General features: G+C 45.8%; 1 protein-coding gene across 1 annotated transcript in view; it reads right to left on the bottom strand.

Moving 5' to 3' along the window:
• The window catches only part of LOC125621727 (uncharacterized), a 357,495-nt gene that overhangs the window by 245,985 nt on the left and 90,192 nt on the right, over positions 1 to 21,318 (bottom strand). Inside the window, exon 2 of the mRNA XM_075119195.1 lies at positions 9,690 to 9,804. Coding sequence (XP_074975296.1) covers positions 9,690 to 9,804 — 115 coding nt within the window. The remainder of the gene's footprint in view (positions 1 to 9,689; positions 9,805 to 21,318) is intronic.

The raw sequence follows: 21,318 nt of genomic DNA, 5'->3' as shown, positions 1-21,318 counted from the left end.
GTACAAACGTGTCCTCTTCCTTTTTTTCTTTTGTTTTAAGGATAAACTGGAATTTTGTTTTGTACAAACTAGAGATTGCAAATGTAGTGTATCACTGAATCATTTGCCTTGTTTTCTGCCTCAGCTCTTTTGGACACACAAACGTGTGTGTATGTGAGACACAAGACACCATTGACAAAATGTGTGTGTGTCATCTTGCTAACCTTCCACCCCTTGATGTTGTTTTGAGGTGGGGAAGCTGTGGCTAAACAGTTAAGAATTGCTTTTTAAAAAAGACAGCAAACTTTTTTTTATTTAAAAAAATGATATATTTGTTAACAGTTGTGGGAGTTTTTTGTTTTGGGGGTATTTTTTTAGGGATTCAGTAGAAAAAATCTTAAAGCACTCATAATATGGCATCTTTCTATTTCTGTATAAAAGCAGATCTTTTTAAAGTATTTCTGTAACTTAAAAGACCTGTCATTTAAATCATATTTTGTCTTTAGGTAAGTTTGTTTTATTTTGTTTTGTTTGCAAGACCATTTGTTCTCTTTGTGAAACTTACCATTTTTGTATATTATTGTTTGCAATAAATATACATTGTATTAAAAATTTTAAAAAGCAACTGTGTATATTTTATTAAGTGCATCCACTTCAGAACAGTGGGATGTTAAAGCTACAGAGGGTTTTTTATATCGTGACTTGTATACTTTTGTCTCTTGTTTTGATTAACTGTAATCACTATATGGTTTTGGGACCTGAGCCTGCTTAATTGGGCCCAGTCCTGAAATGGTTCTTTATACAAAACTCTCATTGAAGTCAAACAATTGTGTCAATTTCCTCCTGCTACAGTGATAGCCCCATATGGTCAGCGTTAATCCCATGGCAGGATAGGTCATTTAAATAGAAGGCTACCTGGTTCCTACTACCTCTCAGGAAAGCTAGTGTGAAAAACCTTCAAAAGCTGGATTCTTATTAATGTGTTACAGTAACATATTACAGTTGGTAAAATACACCTACATGCTGTGTAAAGACCTGTACACATGGAATCATACACAAGTTTGTGGTCTCATCCCAGTTCCTGGTGGCCAAGTGTTTATCTCACACACACCACAGTCACATCGGAGGCTAATTGTTAACAGAGTGGATGAAGAGGACCAAAGGGGGAAATGGAGCTAGAATTCCCTTCTGATCCTCTAGGAGGCAACCCTCTCAGCTCAAGAGGAGGCATACTTAAATGAATCACGAGTGGGGCTGACAGGAGATTGGGATTTGCATTGCTGCTGCTTATTTCTCTGCCTGTTAGAAAGATGAATGGAGGACTTGCCGCAGAGTTGCCAGACGGCCTAAATGCACAAAAAACCAAAAGGCTGAGCTTGGTTTTATTTTTTGGGTGAGGGCAGAGGGGAAAAGTAGAAAACAAGAATGAAAAAAGAAGGAACTGTCAAAGAAAACCAGAGACCAATTAATCCCTGGCATAATTCCAGGGAAGTGAAAGTGATTAAGAGAAGAACCCAACTGACTTGTCCCATCTGAAAATGAAGCATAGTAACCTGAAAGGTGACAATACGCTTCCCATCTCTACCCCCAGGATGGAGCTGGGCCTGATTTGCAGTGCTCCGTCCATGCCTGCATTTCAGTTTTAACCAATTCATATCACAGCAGGGGCGTGGGGGAGGTAAGGAGATCAGACTGTTAGGTTTGGCATGAATCATTCAGGGAGTTTCCAAGCTCATATGGACTTTCAGGTCATTTTCACTAAACAGATGATATCATCCCCTTCCCTGTGCAGCAGAACAGAACAGGTATCAGCCTCTGATGATGTCACTTTTCCTCCGAACCGGGGGGAATGCTGGGATTTTTAAAAGGACACGTAGTCACAATTGTTTATTATATTTACTCTGAGACTTCAGGCTTCCTGCCGAACTGCTAGCAAGAATTTTAACCCCCTGCCCTCCCAGGAGCTGCGCTTCCATCAGGTTCATTTACTGCCTCCCGGGCAGCTCACATGCCATTTGAAGGGGGTTAAGAGAAGGGGATAGAGGCTCTCAAGAGAATACCAAGCAAGGGATACGCTTGCTTTTTCCATTCCCTCTGGCACCAGCAAGGGCTGGTTTCCTTCCACTCCTGATCCTGCAAATACTCACTCACCCAAGTAGCCTCACTGATATCAGTGAAAATACTCATGTGTGCAAGAGCTACTTGCACGAGTAAGAATTTTGCAGGATCAGGGCCCTAGTCTTTCAGGGGTTTATAACCCCAAATTAGGGCCCTGGGAGTTTTCCTATGGACTTCAATGGGAGTAGGAGCAAGCCCATAAACCTTATTTCTGAGCTGGAACCTGGCAAGGGTCTCACCCCTTTTGCATGATTCATGTCCATCAGCAGGACTGTGCCTTCACGTACGTGTCTGTGTATCTATATTGCTATGTCTGTACCTAAGTGTTCTTATTCAGCACTCTATAATTAAAAATACCTTTACTGCCCATAAAAGTGAGATGCTGACATCGCCAAGTGGAGCCAAGCTACCCGTGGGCAGCTGCATAAACCCTCATGAGCAATGCCAACAGGCACCGCAGTCCAGGTCTGAAACACCTTCCGGGCCACCCTATCTAACCGCGCTGTTAGTGAATCTCAGCGCCGCCTGCTAGCCCAGATCCGCATAGTCACTGAGCTCCGCCAATGCACCTTCACCTGATTTGCAGCTCCTTCTGCTATTCCAGTGGTGGGACCCTATACAGCGCTCAAGCCTGATCGACAGCCCCCATTATTATTCTAGGGCTACATTTGCCGTACATAGCTGTGCAAATGCACCTTAAACCTGACCTGCAGCCTGCCTGCCCCCACTGCTATTCCAGGCTTAGGTTCTCCACGCACAGCACATCTGTCCTGCAGCACCTGTTGCTGTTCCCTGCTGCGGCTGAGCCAACCCTCTCAGAGTTTCTGTCTGGTGGTTTTGAGACACTGAGAAATGTGTACTCATGGCTGGAGCTCGATTTCATTACAGAGGTTAAAGGTTACTGCATGAACTCGTTGTGTTACTTCCCTCTTTTTGAAATGGCCCAGTCATCCACCTAAGAACACCAGCTGCTGCGCATCCATAGGAACTAGCCCCAGAGTCTGTTTCGAAGGAGCAGGGTGATCACAGAGACAGCCTCATGCTGGGAATGGACACACATTCCACTACTCCTTAAGGGCTCCTCCGGAGCTGCCGTCACTTACTGACCACAACACCTGTTCTGCAGTGTCCTTTAGCTACATATTTGCCTGACAGGCTGCAACAGTCTCCATACCTCCCTGCTGGCTGCTGTGCAGGAGGCAATCGCTCCTAGACTAGCGGCACAATGTGGGGAGTTAAAGCTGGCTGCTCGGCCTTGGCATTTCCAAACGGTTAGTGCCTATTAACAATCACATTTCTGCCTGACCATTTCTTAGCTACCGAATGGTTGGTCTTGAAGGCAGTAGACTGGGCGCCATGAGATCTGGATTCAACTCCCCGCTCTGCTACAGACTCACTATGTGACCTTAGGCAAGTCATTTATTCTCTCCACACCACAGTTCCCCATCTGTAAAATAGCATTTGTCAACCAGCTCTGTCACTTAGTTATTAATATTTACTGTATTTGTACGGCAGTAGCACCTAGGATCTCCAATCACAGGCCAGCACCCTATTGTGCCAGGAGCTGTACACACACAGAACTAAAAGACTGTCCCTGGCCCACACAGCCAACAACCTAAGTAAACTGCTTAGTCAGTTTCCTTCTACGACTTGTGTCTTGTGGTTGTTTTGCTCAGTAATGAAAAAGGGAAAACATTCCAAACCAGAAAGAAAAGGAGTACTAGTGGCACCTTAGAGACTAACCAATTTATTAGAGCATAAGCTTTTCGATTTTCCACTGAATGCATCCGATGAAGTGAGCTGTAGCTCACGAAAGCTTATGCTCTAATAAATTGGTTAGTCTCTAAGATGCCACTAGCCCTCCTTTTCTTTTTGCAAATCCAGACTAACACGGCTGCTACTCTGAAACATTCCAAACCAGGAAAATGTTTCAGGGGGTTGTTTATTTAATTTCCTGATCTGATTCACCTCATTCCAGGAACATACTTATAGGCAGTTCTAAAAGGATCGCATAGCAGTTCTGCAGCCTATACACTCAGGTCTAGATCTTCAAAGGCATTTAGGCTCCTAACTTCCTTTGAAATCAGTGGTTTCCTGGCATCACGTATGATTAGGACTAACCAAAAGAGCTGTAATGAATAACCAATAAGGAATGCCACTGTGCAGCTTTGCATCCGAAAAGGGTGGGGCAGGGGGAGTCTGGTCCCTCAGAAGATGTTTGCCTTTGCTGCTGCTGTTTTATTTTTTCAGTTATGTTTTTCTTCCATTTTCTTAGTGGGAAGAAAAGGTTCCTTCCAAAGTGGGGACATGCGGGAAGAGAATAGAGATGGCCACCCTTGTCTAGAAAAGTCAAGTCATATTCCACAGCTGGCATTTGAGGAGATTGTAACACATATGTCCTCCCACATTACAGAAATAGCCCAGTCCGACCACAGAGAAATCTTGCGTAGAGCTGTGCGAATAAGGCATTATTTGATTCGCTGGCAAGTCTGAAAACAATAAAATATCCATTTCAGGCAGAACCACAACATATAATTTTTCAAAATTTTTGGTGAAGCAAAGAGTTAAAAATAAATGTGCTGGGGGGTTGAGCTTTATGTTTCATTAGATAGCAACCTTTAAAAACACTTCTTGTTTTGCATTTTCCTTCTTTTAAAAAAAAAAATAAAAACAAGAAGTCATTTCAACCCTTCACAAAATGTTTAAAAATCAAAACATTTAGATTTTTTCCCAACTTTTTTTTCAACTGAAACAATTGGGTGAAACTGCCATGAAGTTGCAGAATGTTTCGTCATCCTTTGTTGCCAGAAAGAAAGTTTTGGCCCAGTTCTAGCTATGCTTCACCCTGGCTAAGAGGTGCTGTGAGTTCTAGGCCATTTGTTTCCACCTCTGGAGACCCGGGGTGGACTTGGGTCAGAAATGAAAAATGCCTCCAGCAGTATCTTTCCAGTCCTGCTGTTTGTTGTATCCATCACAGAATAAACTCACCCAATGAGCAGCCCCTGCTCCATAGTGCTGCAGGGTAAGTGGCTGCTGAGTGTGTGTGGGATGTGGGGAGAGAAGGGGAGACTTGGGAGCTGGGAAAGCAGGGGAACATCTGTAATGCCGCAGGGGAGGTCTAAGTTAGAAAACAGAGCATAGGAGGGGTGAGAACCTCGCAGCCTGGGGTCTAGGGGAGCTGCTGTAATGCTGCAGGGCAGGTTGGAGCCAAAGAGCAGAGAACAGAGCAGAGTGCAGGGACAGCTGGGACAAGGGGAAACGCCCGCAATGCTGTAGGGCAGGTTTGAGAACAGGCAGAGTGTGGTGGGGACTGCAAGGGAGGGAACTACCTGTAAAGTTACAAGGCAGGGCTGAGCTGGGGGTGGGGGAGTGGGAGTGAAGGGGTAGAACAGTCTGATCGACCCCAGCTGCTTTGCTGTCACCTTTTCTCTTCACTGGACCCCACTGCCTTATCTTTAGCCTGAGTGCGGTTTTTTCCCTTATTCCAGGAAAACAATAAGAAACTTCCAAAAAGGGCAGGAGGGGGAGATAGGAAAAGAAGCCCAGCTCCTGGGACGTCCTACCGGATCAGTCACATCCCTGCTCTAGAGCCATTGTTGAATACACATTCTTATTAACATCTAATACACGCTGATGGATCAGGAGTGAGGGGCAGAAGGGAGAGAAAATCTTATTATGTGTACGTACAGCACCTTCCACAATGGGGCCCCCCATCTCCGTAGCACCTAGTGGCCTCAGGTGTCATACAAATAATTGATCATAAGGCGCATAGAGAGATGTATTTACTTGGATCAGTGGTTCTCAACCTATTTACCGTTGTGGGCCACTATGCAGTTCTCTATGTGTTGTGTGGGCCGCATCCACACAATATATATACTACCTGTGTGGCCCTGAGGATGTCACATGGGCTGCAGCTGTGTGCTGATTGGGCCTCGGGTTGAGAGCCACCGACTTAAACAGTCAGCTCTTTGGTGCAGGCACCATCTCTTTGTTATTTGTTTGTCCAAGGACCAGCATGATGGGCCCTGATCTCTGACTGGGGCCCTACATGCTTCCATAATACAAATTATTAATACCTAATAATAAATAATAATAATAATTAATAACACTCTGGGCATTACTCAAGTGAACCCTGTTTAGGGTTATACCTTGCAGGCAAAACTCTATTATAGACTTCAGTAGGGGATGGGCCTTCATGAACAATATTGGGTCAGAGCCATTTAGCAAACACAGTTATGGTGAAACTCCATTTTTGGTGCAGAAGAATGAAAGCCTGGTGCAGTTTTAATGCACTGAAAGAGGCAGCTTCTGATTATAGCAAAAGGCTTGGGTTATAGCAAAGCCATTTAAAAAAAAACCCGACTTCCCCGTAAAAAGGGTTTGTGTTTTTTAAAGTTTCAATAAAAACCTTTTGAACTACGAAATAACAGTCAGCTTTGCAGCTCAGCGAAGGGCTGGGAAACAAGTTTCCAAATGCATATTTTTAATTAATGACCTTCCTAGGAGCTGCTCTCAATTTTCAGTGACTAAAAAGCCATTCAGGATTTTTTCCCCTCCCTAAATCTGATTATTTGTGGAGAGTATTTATGGAGAGCCTTTGTGGATTTTTATCTCCATCACATGCATTTTCCATTTTAAAAAGAAAGAAAAAAGAGAGAGAGAAAAAAAAAGAACTACCAACTGTAGCGTTTACTTTTAACCTTTTGCGGGGTAGAGTGATCATTTGTTTACCATTTTTCCCTGTCTCATATTGGCAATACAGGGCCTGATCTAGCAGGTAGTCCTTCGCACGATGGGGTCCATCTGTGTGGATCTGTCTGCAAGATCTGGCTGGTCCCGAAATATTACAAGAGCCTCATTTTGGTATTTCAATAGGTGTTCCACTGCTGGGTCCAATGGGAATGGGAGGTGCAGAAAAGATTAACACAGGAGAAGATAAGTAGTCTTGTAACTAAAGGTACATCTACATTGCAAAGAAATAACCCTTGGTGTCATGTCTCAGAGCCTGGGTCAGCTGACTCAGGATTCACGGGGCACAGGTGTGGGGTTAAAAATAGCAATGTTAATATTCAGGCTCGGAATCAGGGACTCCAGGCTGAGCCCGAATGTGTACACTGCTATTTTTAGCTCTGCAGTCCAAGCCCCACAAGCCCGAGACAATTGACCCAAGGTCAGAGTCGGCACCAAGGGTTTTTCTTTGTAGTGTAGACATACTCACAGGCCCTAGCCGAGGACTTGGGAAGTCTGGGTTCAATTCCTGGCTCTGCCAAGGACTCTCTGTATGGCCTGGGCAAAGACATCTCTGTGTCTCAGTTATCCACCTTTAAGATGAGGATACTAATCTTTTGCCCATCTTGCCTGTTCAGATTGTAAGCTCTTCAGGGCAGGGAATGTCTCTCACTATGAATTTGTACAGCTCCTAACACAACAGAGCCCCACTTCCGTTGGGGCTGCCATTATACCGTTGCCCTATCTTCTGACACCAAAGTCCTATCCCGACACCAGCATTACTCCTCCATAGAGCAGCAGCAGATGTTCAGGGCTTTGCAGATTGCCTTCCTAGTGGAGGAGAAATCAGTCTAAGCGTAACTTATTTTATTTACAGCTAAACACCAGTCCTGGAACAGAGATGGTCAAAAACAGCTAGCAGAAAAATCCCTTCTTTCAGGAATCTCAGCCCAACAGCAACATCAGTGTTTAAATCAGGGATGATTTAATTGGGGATGGGTCCTGCTTTTGAGCAGGGGGTTGGACTAGATGACCTCCTGAGGTCCCTTCCAACCCTGATATTCTATGATTCTATGATTCTATGATCCTGTTTCCAAGGAGAAACACTGCATCAGAAATTTACTCCAATCAGAGACCAAAGCAGAGAGCAAGTTCTCCTGTTGCTCTCACAGCTCCCTGTGTCCAGAATATTGCAGACCAAAACTACCACCACCCCACAGCACGTCTTCCCAAAACTGAACATTTGCTTGCACGCTACTCAAAAGCACTTGTAAGACTACATGTAATGAAATCACCTGGTGATGCCTGCTATAACAATACAAAATAAATAGCAACTATGGCACCAACTCCCAGTACAGAACCGAATTCTTGGTGCTCAGTTTATCCCTTCGGCTCACAGACAGTGAGAAAGGATCACTTACATTCAGGAGTTTCACTAGGTTTGCTTCACACCTTTGTGTAATGGGATATTAAGCCCAACATAAAGGGAATTCCTTAGGTTATCCAGGATAAAGTTTTGACTCAGGCACCCAGGACACAGACAGACTGAGCAACAAGAGGCCATTTTTACATAGTAACACACAGAGAATATAGTTAAAGGTGCAAATCATAAATTTTAGGGCAAGAGAGGACGACTGTGCGCACCCTACTCTGACCTCCTGCATAACACAAGCCAGAGAATTTCACCCACTGATGCAGCAGAAGGAACTATTCTTTTCTGCTGTGCAGGTGAACATTACTGAGCCCAAATACCTGCAGTTAACTATTGTCTCTCTTTCAGAAAGACATCCAATCTTGTTTTAAAGACTCCAGGTGATGAGGAATTTGCCACCTCCCTTGGTAACTTGGTTAACAACCCTCACTGTTCGCATTTTTCATCTTATTTCCAATTTGAATTTCTCTAGCTTCAGCTTCTAGCCACTGGATCTGGTTATACCTTCATCTGCTGGATTAGAGACCCTCCCTCAAATCAGATACTTCAGCCTAAACACCTCCACCAGAAGAAGATATCTCACTATAGAACATGAAAAAGAATTCATAGATAAGGTTGAGAAGCTCCAACCAAATTCACTCCATCGTGGTCTGATATTTCAGCCCACGTGGTTACATATCACACATGGATCTCAGATCCCCTCTACATCCTGGGCACAGCAAGATGAATTAGAGGGCAAAAGGGAAAGTTTTAAATTGGACTTTCTTCCCCCAGTGTGGGCATTAATTACACAGAGCTGTCTGGGCACAAACCAACTATCACCAAGGAACGTCTCACTCCATAAATTTTAAGCTACTAATAATAAGACTGGACAGCAGTTTTTAGGCTTCAGTAGATAGCTTACAATTAACCTACTCCTGTCAGCTGGAAAATCAACTTACATGTGATTCCAGTTCACGTCTGAATCACTTTGAGTTAGAAATTTCCTTTGAAACCAAGTAGACTCACATTAGGTTTCTATTTAGAGATGGGCCCAAGATGCAAAACTCAGAACCAGATCCTGCTCTGAACTTCCCGGACATTTGAGTTGTTTGCATACAGGGTTTTGGTGTGGCTTATTATAGGAATAAAGGCCACCAGGGGGGTTTGGATATAAACTTCCTCAAAGGTCAGGGCTGTTTTGCCCAGGGGGTTGATTCGTCCCCATCTCGACTGAGTTTATCATCTGCTCCTAGGCTTCCTCTTTTGGAGTTAGCAGGGGCCTCAATCACAGCTAAGACAACAGGAGAGAACAGCTGCATCTGGACGTTCTAAAGCCAAAAAGCGTGAGCTGTTCACAAGCCTCACTCAGTGAAACTAACCTCCATGCAGCTTATAGATGTGCACCGTAAGGGGCACCTGGCCAGTAAGTCACAAGACTTTTTTTACATACCTTCCTTGGATTGCTTTTTAGAAGGGAGAAGGACCTGCCTCCTGAAGAGTCTGTCCAGCCATCCAACAGCCAGCTGGATGCTCTCGGTCGTCTTTCAGATAGCTCCGGTAGAGCCCTACGTACAAAACCAAAACAATCAAACCTCAGCAGTTGTCACTAGCATCCAACAATGCTCTGAAGACAAATGTGCAGCCATGTTTATCTACCGCTCAAAACCATTACAGCAGAAAGGTCGGTCACTGCTCAACATTGGGTGTGGGAGGGGGATTGCACATTTCAGAACCAAGGTGCAGCAGCTGAGCTACGAAAGTAAGCCCAGGAATGGAATAGCAGGGAGGGGCTGCAGTCAGGAGAAGAGTGCATCAGCATAGCTGTGTAAGTGGTGGGCCGGGGGTGGGGGTGCAGGTCCAGACTGGGGTGCATTGGAAGAGCTGTCTGGGAGGGGGATCTCTGGACTGGAATAACAGGGAGCGCTGCAGGTTTGGGCCAAGGCACATTAAAAGCAGCATGCAGGTGCCATAGTAGCAGGCGAGCAGAGCAGGCCTGAGGAACAAAGCAATGCAATGGAAGTTATACCTGGCACACAGCACTCTGAGCTCCTCCCTTTCTTCAGCACCAGATTCACTCCCCATTTTTTAGATGCAAAATACAAGCAAGCAAAATGGGCATTTATTGGAGCTTTTTCCAACCTAAACCGCCCACTCAGCGCCTCATGCATTGCTGACAGCTGTGTCAAAGAGCAAAACCATGGGCAATTCAGGTCCATCCATCTCACAAGAGCTCCGGAGGCAGGCACTTACCAGGGCCTATAAGAGGTTTATAATGACAGAACTGGTAGTGAACAGGGGATTCGGCCGGGGAGGAGTGGAAGGGGGAAACTGGGGGGGGGGGGAAGGAATAGACGCCCAGTCATTTTCTGTGATTAGAAGGGACATTTCATTCCTCTAGGAACTTGGACCCAAATGTGGCGTTGCCATGGTTTCACACCCACGGACTGGAAATGACAATATTAGCAGGGTGACCTGGTAATTAGAAGCTGTGCCCCCAGATCAGCCTGCGGGGAAAATAAAGAGAGATTATCGAGCCCGAAAGACGCAGCATAATGCTGCAGGCTCCTGGGTTCCATACCTTTTATAACTGGCCCATTTAAATGCAGATTATGACTTTCCACCTGGGGCTGCTAATCTGTCTCACAGCCAAATCAAACAATAAAGCATCTCTCAGCACAATGGGGCCAGGGTTTTTTCAAATTTGGTCTGTCATTGGGGTTGGGTTTTTCCCCCTTTTCTCAGGAGTTGCCACATTCAAATACGATTATTTCTCCTTTTCCAACCCCCTCCCTCCCCCCAGTTCCAGAGTAGCAGGGTCACATCGCAACATTTGTTCCCCAAGATTCTGAGGGCAGGATGGGCCCAAAGTTTGATCTGAGTTACACAGGTGGGAATGAGTTTCAGATGCTCAGCGCTCAAGGCAGTAAGGATGAAGGTCAAGGAGTTATGCACATGTGCAACTAAGATCAGAAACTGGGACACGCCTCTATTCCATCTAACTACACAATCCGGCTGGAAGATCTACCTCCCTACCAATCTGAGTGTTCTTCACCCATTTACCTACACTGCCTCTAGTGATATGACTGGATTGATGTCAAGGTAGGACTTGAGAGGAAGAAGGGTACAGAGCTAGCCTCCGGCTAGACCCTGGTTCAATTCCCCCTGTGTGACCTTGGGCAAGTCATTGTCTCTTTCCATGCCTCAGTTTCCCCATCTGTGTAATGAGGATAACAGTCCTTCCCTACCACACAAGAAGGGTGAGGATGAATACCCTAAAGTTTGTGAGGCACTCAGATACTGTGTTGAAGATGTCCATGTAAGTACCTTGGGCAGGTTTGGTTTTATTGTTGGTGAAGAACACTCGGAGAGAATTAAGAGTCAACCCCTATTTTGTCTGAACGAGTTAGCCCATCATTAGTGAAGGAGCAGGAATTTCCATAGACCTGGTCTACACTTAGAAGTTTTACCAGTAACTATTGCAGTTAGGGTGTGATTATTATTACTGTTTTTAACCAAAATAGTCACGCCAGTAAAAAGCCAGTTTAGACATCATTATATTGGTATAAAAGTGCTTATCCCAGTATAGCGTATTACTTTTCCCATCCAGGAGAAAGCCATACTGATACAAGCAAGCAATTTTATACCAATATAACTGCGTCTACACAAGGCCTTTATACTGCTTTAACTATACCGATCTAGTTAAAAGAACAGGAGTACCCGTGGTACCTTAGAGACTAACAAATGTATTTGAGCATAAGCTTTCGTGGGTTAAACCCCACTTCATCGGATGCATGCAGTGGAAAATACAGTAGGAAGATAGATAGATAGATAGAGATCATGAAACAATGGATGTTATCATACACCCTATAACGAGAGTGATCAGTTTAGGTGAGCTATTACCAGCAGGAGAGAAAAAAAACCTTTTGCCGTGATAATCAAGATGGGCCATTTCCAGCAGTTGACAAGAATGTGTGAGGAACAGTGGTACAACTTGGGGGTGTAAATAAGTCTTCAGGGTTTGATCCTGTGAGACTTTGATAATAAGACCTGTCTAGTACTTTTCATCAATAGTTCTCAAAGCACTTTGCAAAGCAGGCCAAGATTATTAGCCCCATTTTCCCAGATGGGGAAACTGAGACAAAAAGTGCGGCCATGACTTGCCCAAAGTCACCCAGCAGACTGGTGCTAGAGCTCTGAATTGGACACAGGTCTCCGGAGTCCAGTTCAGCATCCTGCCCACATGGCCCCACAGCCTCTCAACTACGTGGCCGATGGGAAAAGAGATACTGCAAGTGTCAGTTGGGGATTGGTCCTGCTTTGAGCAGAGGGTTGGACTAGATGACCTCCTGAGGTCTCTTCCCACCCTAATCTCCTATGATTCTATGATTCTCCATTCCTGCTGCAGCCAATGGATCTTGCCTGGATCAGGAAAACAAAAAACTGTCTCTTTTTAGATGTGCTTTCTGTGGCCACGGCTGCCTGCACTGGCTGTGGGGGGAGGGTTCATGCCAGAGACATTAGCAGCATTTTCAGATTTAAACAAAAAAATGAAAATAATCCATTAAAAAAATCTTCATTTTAAACACTGACAAAGCTGGTAAATGTGAGTATTGTGGAAGCCAGACAACTATATCAACACAGTCAGAGACTGGAAGGTTTAAGCTCCTTACTCCATGAATATGCTTTGAACACGCTGGTTTTTATAAAGTAGGAGAGCATTTTAATGAATTGCAAACATAGCAAAAAGCTAGCACTCTATCTGACCTCTCAGTCCTCACCCTCAAAGAAAACCTGCACGACACCTTCAGAAGATGAGCCTGGGAGCTTAAATTCATAACTTTGCTAAACACTAAAATTCATGGTCTTAGTAAAGACACTGCTGTAATTGCCATAAATCCAATCTATAACCCACTAACCCCGCTATTTTGTCCTATGACTGCAGCCATGTTAGCGGGCCACTTCACCTCAACGGTCCCTTGAAATATGTTAACTACTTATGCTACACAATCTGTTCCACCGTGTATTTAGCTTTGACACTCCGAGTAGTATACCTTTCCCAGCCCTGAAGAGGAGCTCTGTGTAAGCTCGAAAGCTTGTCTCTCTCACCAATGAAAAAAGAAAAGGAGTACTAGTGGCACCTTAGAGACTAACCAATTTATTAATGCATCTGATGAAGTGAGCTGTAGCTCACGAAAGCTTATGCTCAAATAAATTGGTTAGTCTCTAAGGTGCCACAAGTCCTCCTTTTCTTTTTGCGAATACAGACTAACACGGCTGCTACTCTGAAACCTCTCATCAATGAAGTTGTTCCATTAAAAGACATTACCTCCCCCAGCTTGTCTCTTTAATCAGAACACTACCGCCATGTCTACACAAGAGAGCGAACAGTGGTGCAGCTGTACTGATGTACGATCGCTCGTGTAGCCGCTCTAGGCTGAGGGGAGAAGCTCTCCCGTTGACATAATTAATCCACCCCCAACGAGCAGTGGTAGCTATGTCAGCGGGAGAAACTCTCCTACCTACACAGTGCTATGCACACTAGTGCATTTGCTGGTGTAACTCATGTCGCTCGGAAGGGTGGAATGTTCACACTCCTGAGCGACATAAGTTTTGCCAATATAAATGGTAGCGTAGCCATAGCCTAAGTTAACATCCAAGTGTTTGATCTATGTTTTCCCATAACCCTGCGGTAAATCAGATACCACCACGATGGGCCATTTTATATAATTTTAGCTAGAGAGCCTGGATTATCATCCCCCTTTTACAGATGGGGAAACTGAGGCACGGAGGTGTGCCCCACTCAAGAGGCACCTCAGCCTTCCCATCTCAGGCTGGGAGAAAGAAAAGGTGTAGCTCATGCCTAGGGAGGAGGAGGAATCATGCTGGACTGTCCCAGAACACAGAGGAGGATGTACAAGGATAACCTCAAGAGAAAACGTCCCAGTGATGACTAAGGCAGGAAGGGTGCATAAGTGTACAGTGCAGGCACCTGGAGTGATCTAAAGGCATGGAGTTGCATCTGACACCACCTCCCCCAAAACTAATGCTAATCAAAGTAGAATGTTAAGCAGAGAGGAAGGATGGGCTAGTGGTTAGAGTGCTAGCCTGAGACTTGGGAGACCCAGGTTCAAATTTCTGTTCTACCACAGATGCCCTGGGAGATGTTGGGCAAGTAACTCAGTTAGGCACCCAAATACCTTTGAGAATCTGGGCCTCAATCTCTGGGTCCCTCGTTGCGAGTGCATCCTGCATTAAAGGCTGTGAGGCACCTGAGCCGGACAGTAATGGAAGGTGGTTTAGAAGCCTGACCTTGCACTCCTGTATTCCAATCCCAGTTCTGACACGGATTCTCTCTGGGACCTCAGGCAAATCAGTTCACATCTGTGCCTCAGTTTCCCCACCTGCAAAATAGGCACTCGTTCCACAGGGTGCAGTGAGGATTAACCAAGGAATGTTTGGAAAGTGCTTTGAAGTTGAAGATTTACAATTTCACCACCCTAATATCTTAGCAACTTATCAACACGGCACAAATGGTTTCACTTGCCATAAAACTTTAAGCAGCAGGTAACATGGATCCAATAGGAAGCTATTCTTCTACCCATGGAGAAAAGGCCCAGATCAAAAAGCTGAGGCAGGGTTTTATTACATTCATAACATGCCCTCCTCTATCCCCCAGCTCCTCCTCTCTTTCCAAAGTTGCCAGGGTTTATTTTGTTTGGGTGGATTTTTTTTTTTTTTTTTTTGCGCAAAGAGATAGTTTTCCCATGGAGATGCAATGTGTCCTGTGCCTATTAGCATCCTTGTGCATAATTAGAGCTAAATGCATTGTCATGCAAAACAGCCTCGGATGACAACACTGAATCCCGGAGGACAGGAATACAGCAAGAAAGTTTCTCACACTGTTTTAGCCAATGTAAAGGGGAGTTTACAAGCTTTTACAATTAATTGATTTCAGGTTGTTGGGGTCCCCACCCTACCCACCAAGTTTGGTCTAAGCAAGTTGCATTTATGATCCCAGCTGTTCCCCTTCCATACCCCAAAGCTGATCTCTACATTTTTAATAGTTTCAGCTTGTTAAAAAAAACAAAAACAAAAACCAGTAAAATCATTTCCTACCACCCACAAAACAAGGCGAGATCAGATCAGCATTTCCATCACAGCACTGAGTCCCTGCTAAGGGCCTGGCTACACTGTGCAGCTTCTGGCATACAAGGCAGAGGAGTCTCTCACAAACTCCATTGACCTGCTGTGTGAACCTGGGAAAGTCACTTCCATTCTCTGTGTATCCGCTTCCCCTTCCAGCTTTTCTCGGTCTTGTCTGTTTCAGACTCCCTCTCCAGGGCAGAGACTATCTGCTACAACAAGGGTCTGATCTTGGCTGGAAGACAATGCAAGTGTCTTGGCTGACACTAGTAGTCCTGCTCTAACCACTATACAGCAGTCTCCTGAGGAATTCCTTCTCTCCCCCCATCCCTCTTCCTTCTATTAGCAACCTTCCCCAGCCTCCCGGGCAGTTTCATGGGCGACATATGTGGGGGGTGGGGGTGGGAACTAGTGAAAAACCAAATGACGACCCGCAAACATCTTTGCCCTCACAACCTCTGAAATCTGCATCAGGGTCACACACATCTCGGCCTTTGCAGACCAGGAGACAGGTCTCTTCTTACAACACCCCAGAGATGGGACTTGCATGCCAACTTAGGAGCCCCCATAAAAATGAAGTGGGAGTGGGGGAGGGTAATGCTCCATTTACTCCAGTTTGAAGAAGCCGTGCTGATCTCTGAAGAGGTCACGTTGAAGCTGGCGCTGAAGTCTCAGCTGAATGGGTCGGCCTGCCACCACTTCACATCTCTGGAGTGGTTCCCAGCTGCTGCAGCGAACGGGGAAGAGATACTTCTTCCACTCTCCCAACTGTTCCCTTCCCACAGCTTTGGGGGAACTTGACACGGCAAGAGTTTATGGCTTTTTGTGGGAGGCAGACGGCACCTGTGTAAATCATGGGGCAGGTTTCAGAGGCAGGAGGGGGAACTCCCCAGTCAGCTGAGAAAGCAACTTTCTCATGCATCGTCAGTGAGCTCGGTGGGAGAGGGATGAGATGCCAGGGAGGAAGAAATTAAATTGTGCGAACTGGGGAGGAAGAGGGCTGAGTGTCAGGTTGTTTGTTTGCCCATTGGAATTTTGTATGGACCACAAACCCAGTGTTGTAGTCCCAGCCCTGGCATGCTGCAGCTTTGGCTCTTTCTTTCTGACCAGGACATGCAATCTTTAAAAGAAAGAGAAGGGCAGATCCAAACACTACTCCATCTATTCTGCCATTGAGCGGCGCTGCTCACACGTCACTCTGCTGAGGCCAGTCAGATTTACTACACGCACACTAAAGAAACTAGACCTCCTGGGTTCTGTTCCCAGCCCTGCCACTGACTCACTGTGTAATCTTGGGCAAGTCACTTCACTTCTCCATACTTCCATTTCCCTTCCAACCCTTTGCCTGTTTAAACTGGAAGCTCTTGAGGGCAGGGATTGGCTCTTAATATGGGTTTGTTCAGCAACCAGCACAATGAGACCCTGCTCAGTTGGGGACCTTTGTTCACTAGTGTAAAACAGATGATGGCAGTAACAACAACAACTTAACATGAATAAAGATGGCAACATTTGGCTCAAAATTTAGGGAAGGTCAGAGCCAGGAACAAACTTGGGTGGCTGGGCCTTACTTCTACAAATCTCCAGGCCTTACCCCTTTCCCCCCAATTCTGCATTAAGATCCAGATTTTATAGCTACCCCCCTTAAAATGAGCCTAAACAAATATACGACCGATCTAAGCCCAAAACCTCAATTCAATACCACTGAACTTTAGGGCAGTTTGGATCCAGGCTGATCTCCAGTTGGAAACGCTCAGATCTGCCAGCAAGAGAGAAACCACGTAGTGAAAGAGATTTGCATCAAAACATATGAGTTGTTTTTTTTTTTAAATGGTGGGTTTATTTAAAGAAAATCAGGTGTCGGATCATAGGCTTTACCCCTCAGGTCCAGCGCAAGGCAAAGGATCCTCACTCTGACATTGAGCTGAGCTGAACGATATCTGGCTAAAGAGGCCTTTTACTGACCTGAGCACTAGAAAACGCGGGCTGGCAAGAACCGAGGCCTTAATCTCAAATTTCAATTTTGTGCTCAGAGGAAGACAAAGAGGAGAGCACATTCACATAAGACAGCAGCAGCCGCTTGTGTGCTCAGATAATGCATTTACATTCCCAAGCACTTAAAGCATAATCAAATATACAGTTTCAGAGGAACAGCCGTGTTAGTCTGTATTCGCAAAAAGAAAAGGAGTACTTGTGGCACCTTAGAGACTAACCAATTTATTTGAGCATGAGCTTTCGTGAGCTACAGCTCGAGCTGTAGCTCACGAAAGCTCATGCTCAAATAAATTGGTTAGTCTCTAAGGTGCCACAAGTACTCCTTTTCTTTTTGCAAATATACAGTGGCACTTTGGAAGCCTTGATTTTCAGTGGGGAACAAGGGGACCAGATCCTCTGGCTACAGAGAGGAAAAATACCAGCTTCAGGATGGAAAGATTTCTGGCTACTCATTTCCTGAACGGCCACTGTCACCTCTCCTGGCTGGAGATTGGAATCCCAATCAGGTTGCGGCGTGGCTCAGAGAGTCATTGCAATCCAGGAGTTGTTTGGAGGCCCACGACTTCCAAAAGAACTCAGCACCTCCAACTGGGGCCAGATTTTCAGATCCCATAAAATGGACTGAACAGATATTCAAAGATGCTCAGCACCCAACAAAATAAGGAAGAATCCCATCCCTGGTCCCCCAGCCCATTGGGAACAATGGGAGGTGCTGAGTGCTTTTGAAAATCTGGTTCTAAACGACTGTAGACTCAGGCGAACATTTTCAAAGGTGCCTAAATGTCTTGAGGTTCCCTACATCCCATTTTCAAAGTGATTTCGGGTTCTGCATGCCTGATTCTCGTTGACTTTCCATGAGATTTAGGCTCCAAAGTGCCTCACTCCCTCCTGAAAATGAGACTTCAGGCACTTTTGAAAATTTTACCCAAGGGCAGGTTGGAAAACTTTCCATCAAAACTTTTTTCTTTCCAGAAGAAAATTGGGCTTGTGGCACAATAAATGTTCCCATGGAAAGTGCTCACTTTTCTCCCAGAGTCTTCAATATTTCACTGGAAAACTCCAAACCAAAAATGTTTGAGTTTCTAGTTAACAGCTGGTGCTAATCCAGTTTCTCGATGAAAAGGTCTAAGTTTTCAGCAGAATAAGGTCCCATTTTTTTCCCCATCAGCTCTCTGGTAGCCCAGTGGCCGCAGCACCTGGCAGAGGAAAGAAGGTGAACTTTGCCATTTTGGACAGTGATACTTGTGAATAATTTAGGCTTTGATCCTCAGAAGCGTTTAGGGAACGTGTCTGAGGACAAGGCCCTCAATGGCCTTCATGGAACTTCAGATGAGGCTCCGCCCACTGACAGGCAGTGATGCTGCAAAGAATAAGCAACCAGAACCAGCCTCCCATCCACCAACTAGGGGACATTTTAGGGTTGCCAACCCTCCAGGATCAGCCTGAAGTCTCCTGGGATCGGCATCAATCTCCCGGTGACTCTTGAAAGCAATCCGGGAGAATTTAATAGGATATTTTAAGAAAATGACATTAGGTCATGTTGGGAAAAATATCTCCTGGAATAGCTTCAGTCAGAGTTGGCAAACCTAGGACATTTAGACGACTCCATAAACAGATCCAGCTTTAGGATAGCTCCACGTGATGCTCCCCTCAATCAGGAACAGAGGGAGGAGACTGGTGGTCAATACAGCTCTGAGCAAAAAGGCTTTGATGGTGACCCTTGTAAGCACATCCGCTTTTGATTCTTCCCAAAGCACATGATATCCTGCAACACTTACCAATCACCCCAGCGTGAGGCAACGCCTGGTTCCAGCCAGTAGTCACCGGCACATCTTTCCTAGCCTGCCTGAGATTGCATGATGAGATTCTGAGCCCGGTTCTAATCATCCACCCTGCTGTATGTCACTGTGTTAAGTGAAGGAACAGGCAACCTTAATCCTCCTGTGTCAAGTAACATATGTATCATTCCCTTCTCCCCCTCTATAGGTTTGGCAGGTAGTTTGCAAACATCTGTTGCCTGAGGGCAGGCTGCAAACCTTAGATGCCCCTCATCAAGTAACAGCACCGGTAGGCAGCCTCTCTCTCTCTCCCTCTCTTTCTGCCAGCTCTCAGCCCCAGGGTCCACAACCACAAGCCCCTTGGAGAGAGACAGCCCCAGAAGAGGCAAAGGGCAGCGGAGTTCCGGGAGGCCTGTCAAAAAAGGGGGAAGCAACTCTTAAATCATGCCTAGGGGATATCTCCCCAAACCATCCGTCATTGGTCCTGGAGGGGTGCCATATCTACAGCGAACTTAGACGCTGCCAGCACACACTTTGGAACCCTGCAAACTGGAAAAAAGTCACTATTTTTTGCAATTGATTCTCCCCACCCATTCTCACTCTGCCCCAGTGTAGGATTGTTCCCTAACATCCTTCACCCAGTGGTAAACTTTTCAATGCCTAATAAACAGGGTTTCTATCTGAGTTCACCAGATAAGCAAATTCCCCTGCATATCCTCAAGGTGCCAGAGCCTCTTTTAAGGCCCAAACCACCCAGGGCTCCGGCAGATCCGCTGTCACTAGCCATTTGAAATCAAGATTTCTTTTGTTTGCTTTTTTAAAAATATGCTCTAGTTCAAAAAGGAGTTTATTTCGGGAGGAAGCTCAGTGGCCTGTGTTATGCAGGAGGTCAGACTAGGTGATCACAAACTGTGCCTTGGAATCTCTCTCCGAAACCCTTTCATTGGGCTCTGGGTCACGGTAGCCTATAAAGTGGGGTAAGCTGTTCTGCTAAACACACCATTGCTAGCAAGGAAGCTTTGCAAGGTGCACTGGCTTAATCATTAATCTTCGAGCTCCACTCTTCAGTTTCGCTCTGTGGCGTCCCCCCTTCCCCGCCCCCTACTCCCTACAGGTCTTGAAGCAGCAGCATTTGAAGAGAGAGGTCCAAAAGTAGCTGAGGAGCAGCATGTATCAGCCAGAAGGCATGGGGGCGGGGGGGGTGGGGTGGGCAGGGGGTTGCCCAAGAAAAAAGAGACGGTCCCTGAGCATGCTGTCCTCTCAGCACTCCCAGCTAGCCCAGGGAGTAAACAACCTGGACAGGCATCTCTGGCATAACAGTGCATTGTGCCAGCCCTGGATCTCCAAAGGCTTCAGCAATGAACAGTGCCATAACTTGCTTAATCCATAATAACCACGCCTTGCACCAGAGGGTCATTACGAACTTTCCACCCATTCATTTATTACACTTAATAAAATCCCTGTGAGGCTGGTATTTCTTACATCCATTTTGCAGACAGGTATGAAGAGGCACAGAGGGCCAAGGTGACTTGCCCCAGCTGAGTCAGTAACGCAAGTCCCTGCTTCTAAGTTCTCTCCCTCTCCTATATCTAATCACCCCAGACAAATTTCATGGAGCCGCGGCAGCACAGAGGGGATATCCCAAACAACCTGTAACTGCTTAATACTGACTGATTGGTTAACTGATTGGCTGACAGAGGGAACACACCGATCGGCTTCTGTGTTAGCCATGGATGACACACAGCTGATTAGCAATACCATCACACAAAAAGGAGATGGGCCCCTTTGAACTCCGCAGCATTTCATTCTGCCGTCTTCAGAGGCTTTGTCCCTGGCGCACAAAGCTGGAACTCCCTCCCTCCCCTTCCACACACACACTCACCCGTGTATGCACACCACACACACTTTTCTCTCTGCACCACCCTGGGCGAAACACAGGAAGTTTCGATCACCATGGACACTTGGGGCCAGAGGAGGTCACAAACTGCTTCTGATTTGCGTTTTCCATCGTGTTTGCTTTGCATGCCCCATGGACTCTCTGACACAAAGAAAGGACACAATAAGAAGTCAGAGGCTGACCCTTCTGGTGACCTGTAACTGGGCCATCCAAGCTCCTGATTGCAACCTTCTGTATGGGGTAACAGCTTTTAATACAATCCACCTGGA

Source organism: Caretta caretta, chromosome 14 (genome assembly GCF_965140235.1).
Source record: "Caretta caretta isolate rCarCar2 chromosome 14, rCarCar1.hap1, whole genome shotgun sequence".
NCBI lineage: Eukaryota > Metazoa > Chordata > Testudines > Cheloniidae > Caretta > Caretta caretta.
The sequence above is the reverse complement of the archived record's forward strand: the minus strand, read 5'-3'. Positions and strand labels throughout refer to the sequence as shown.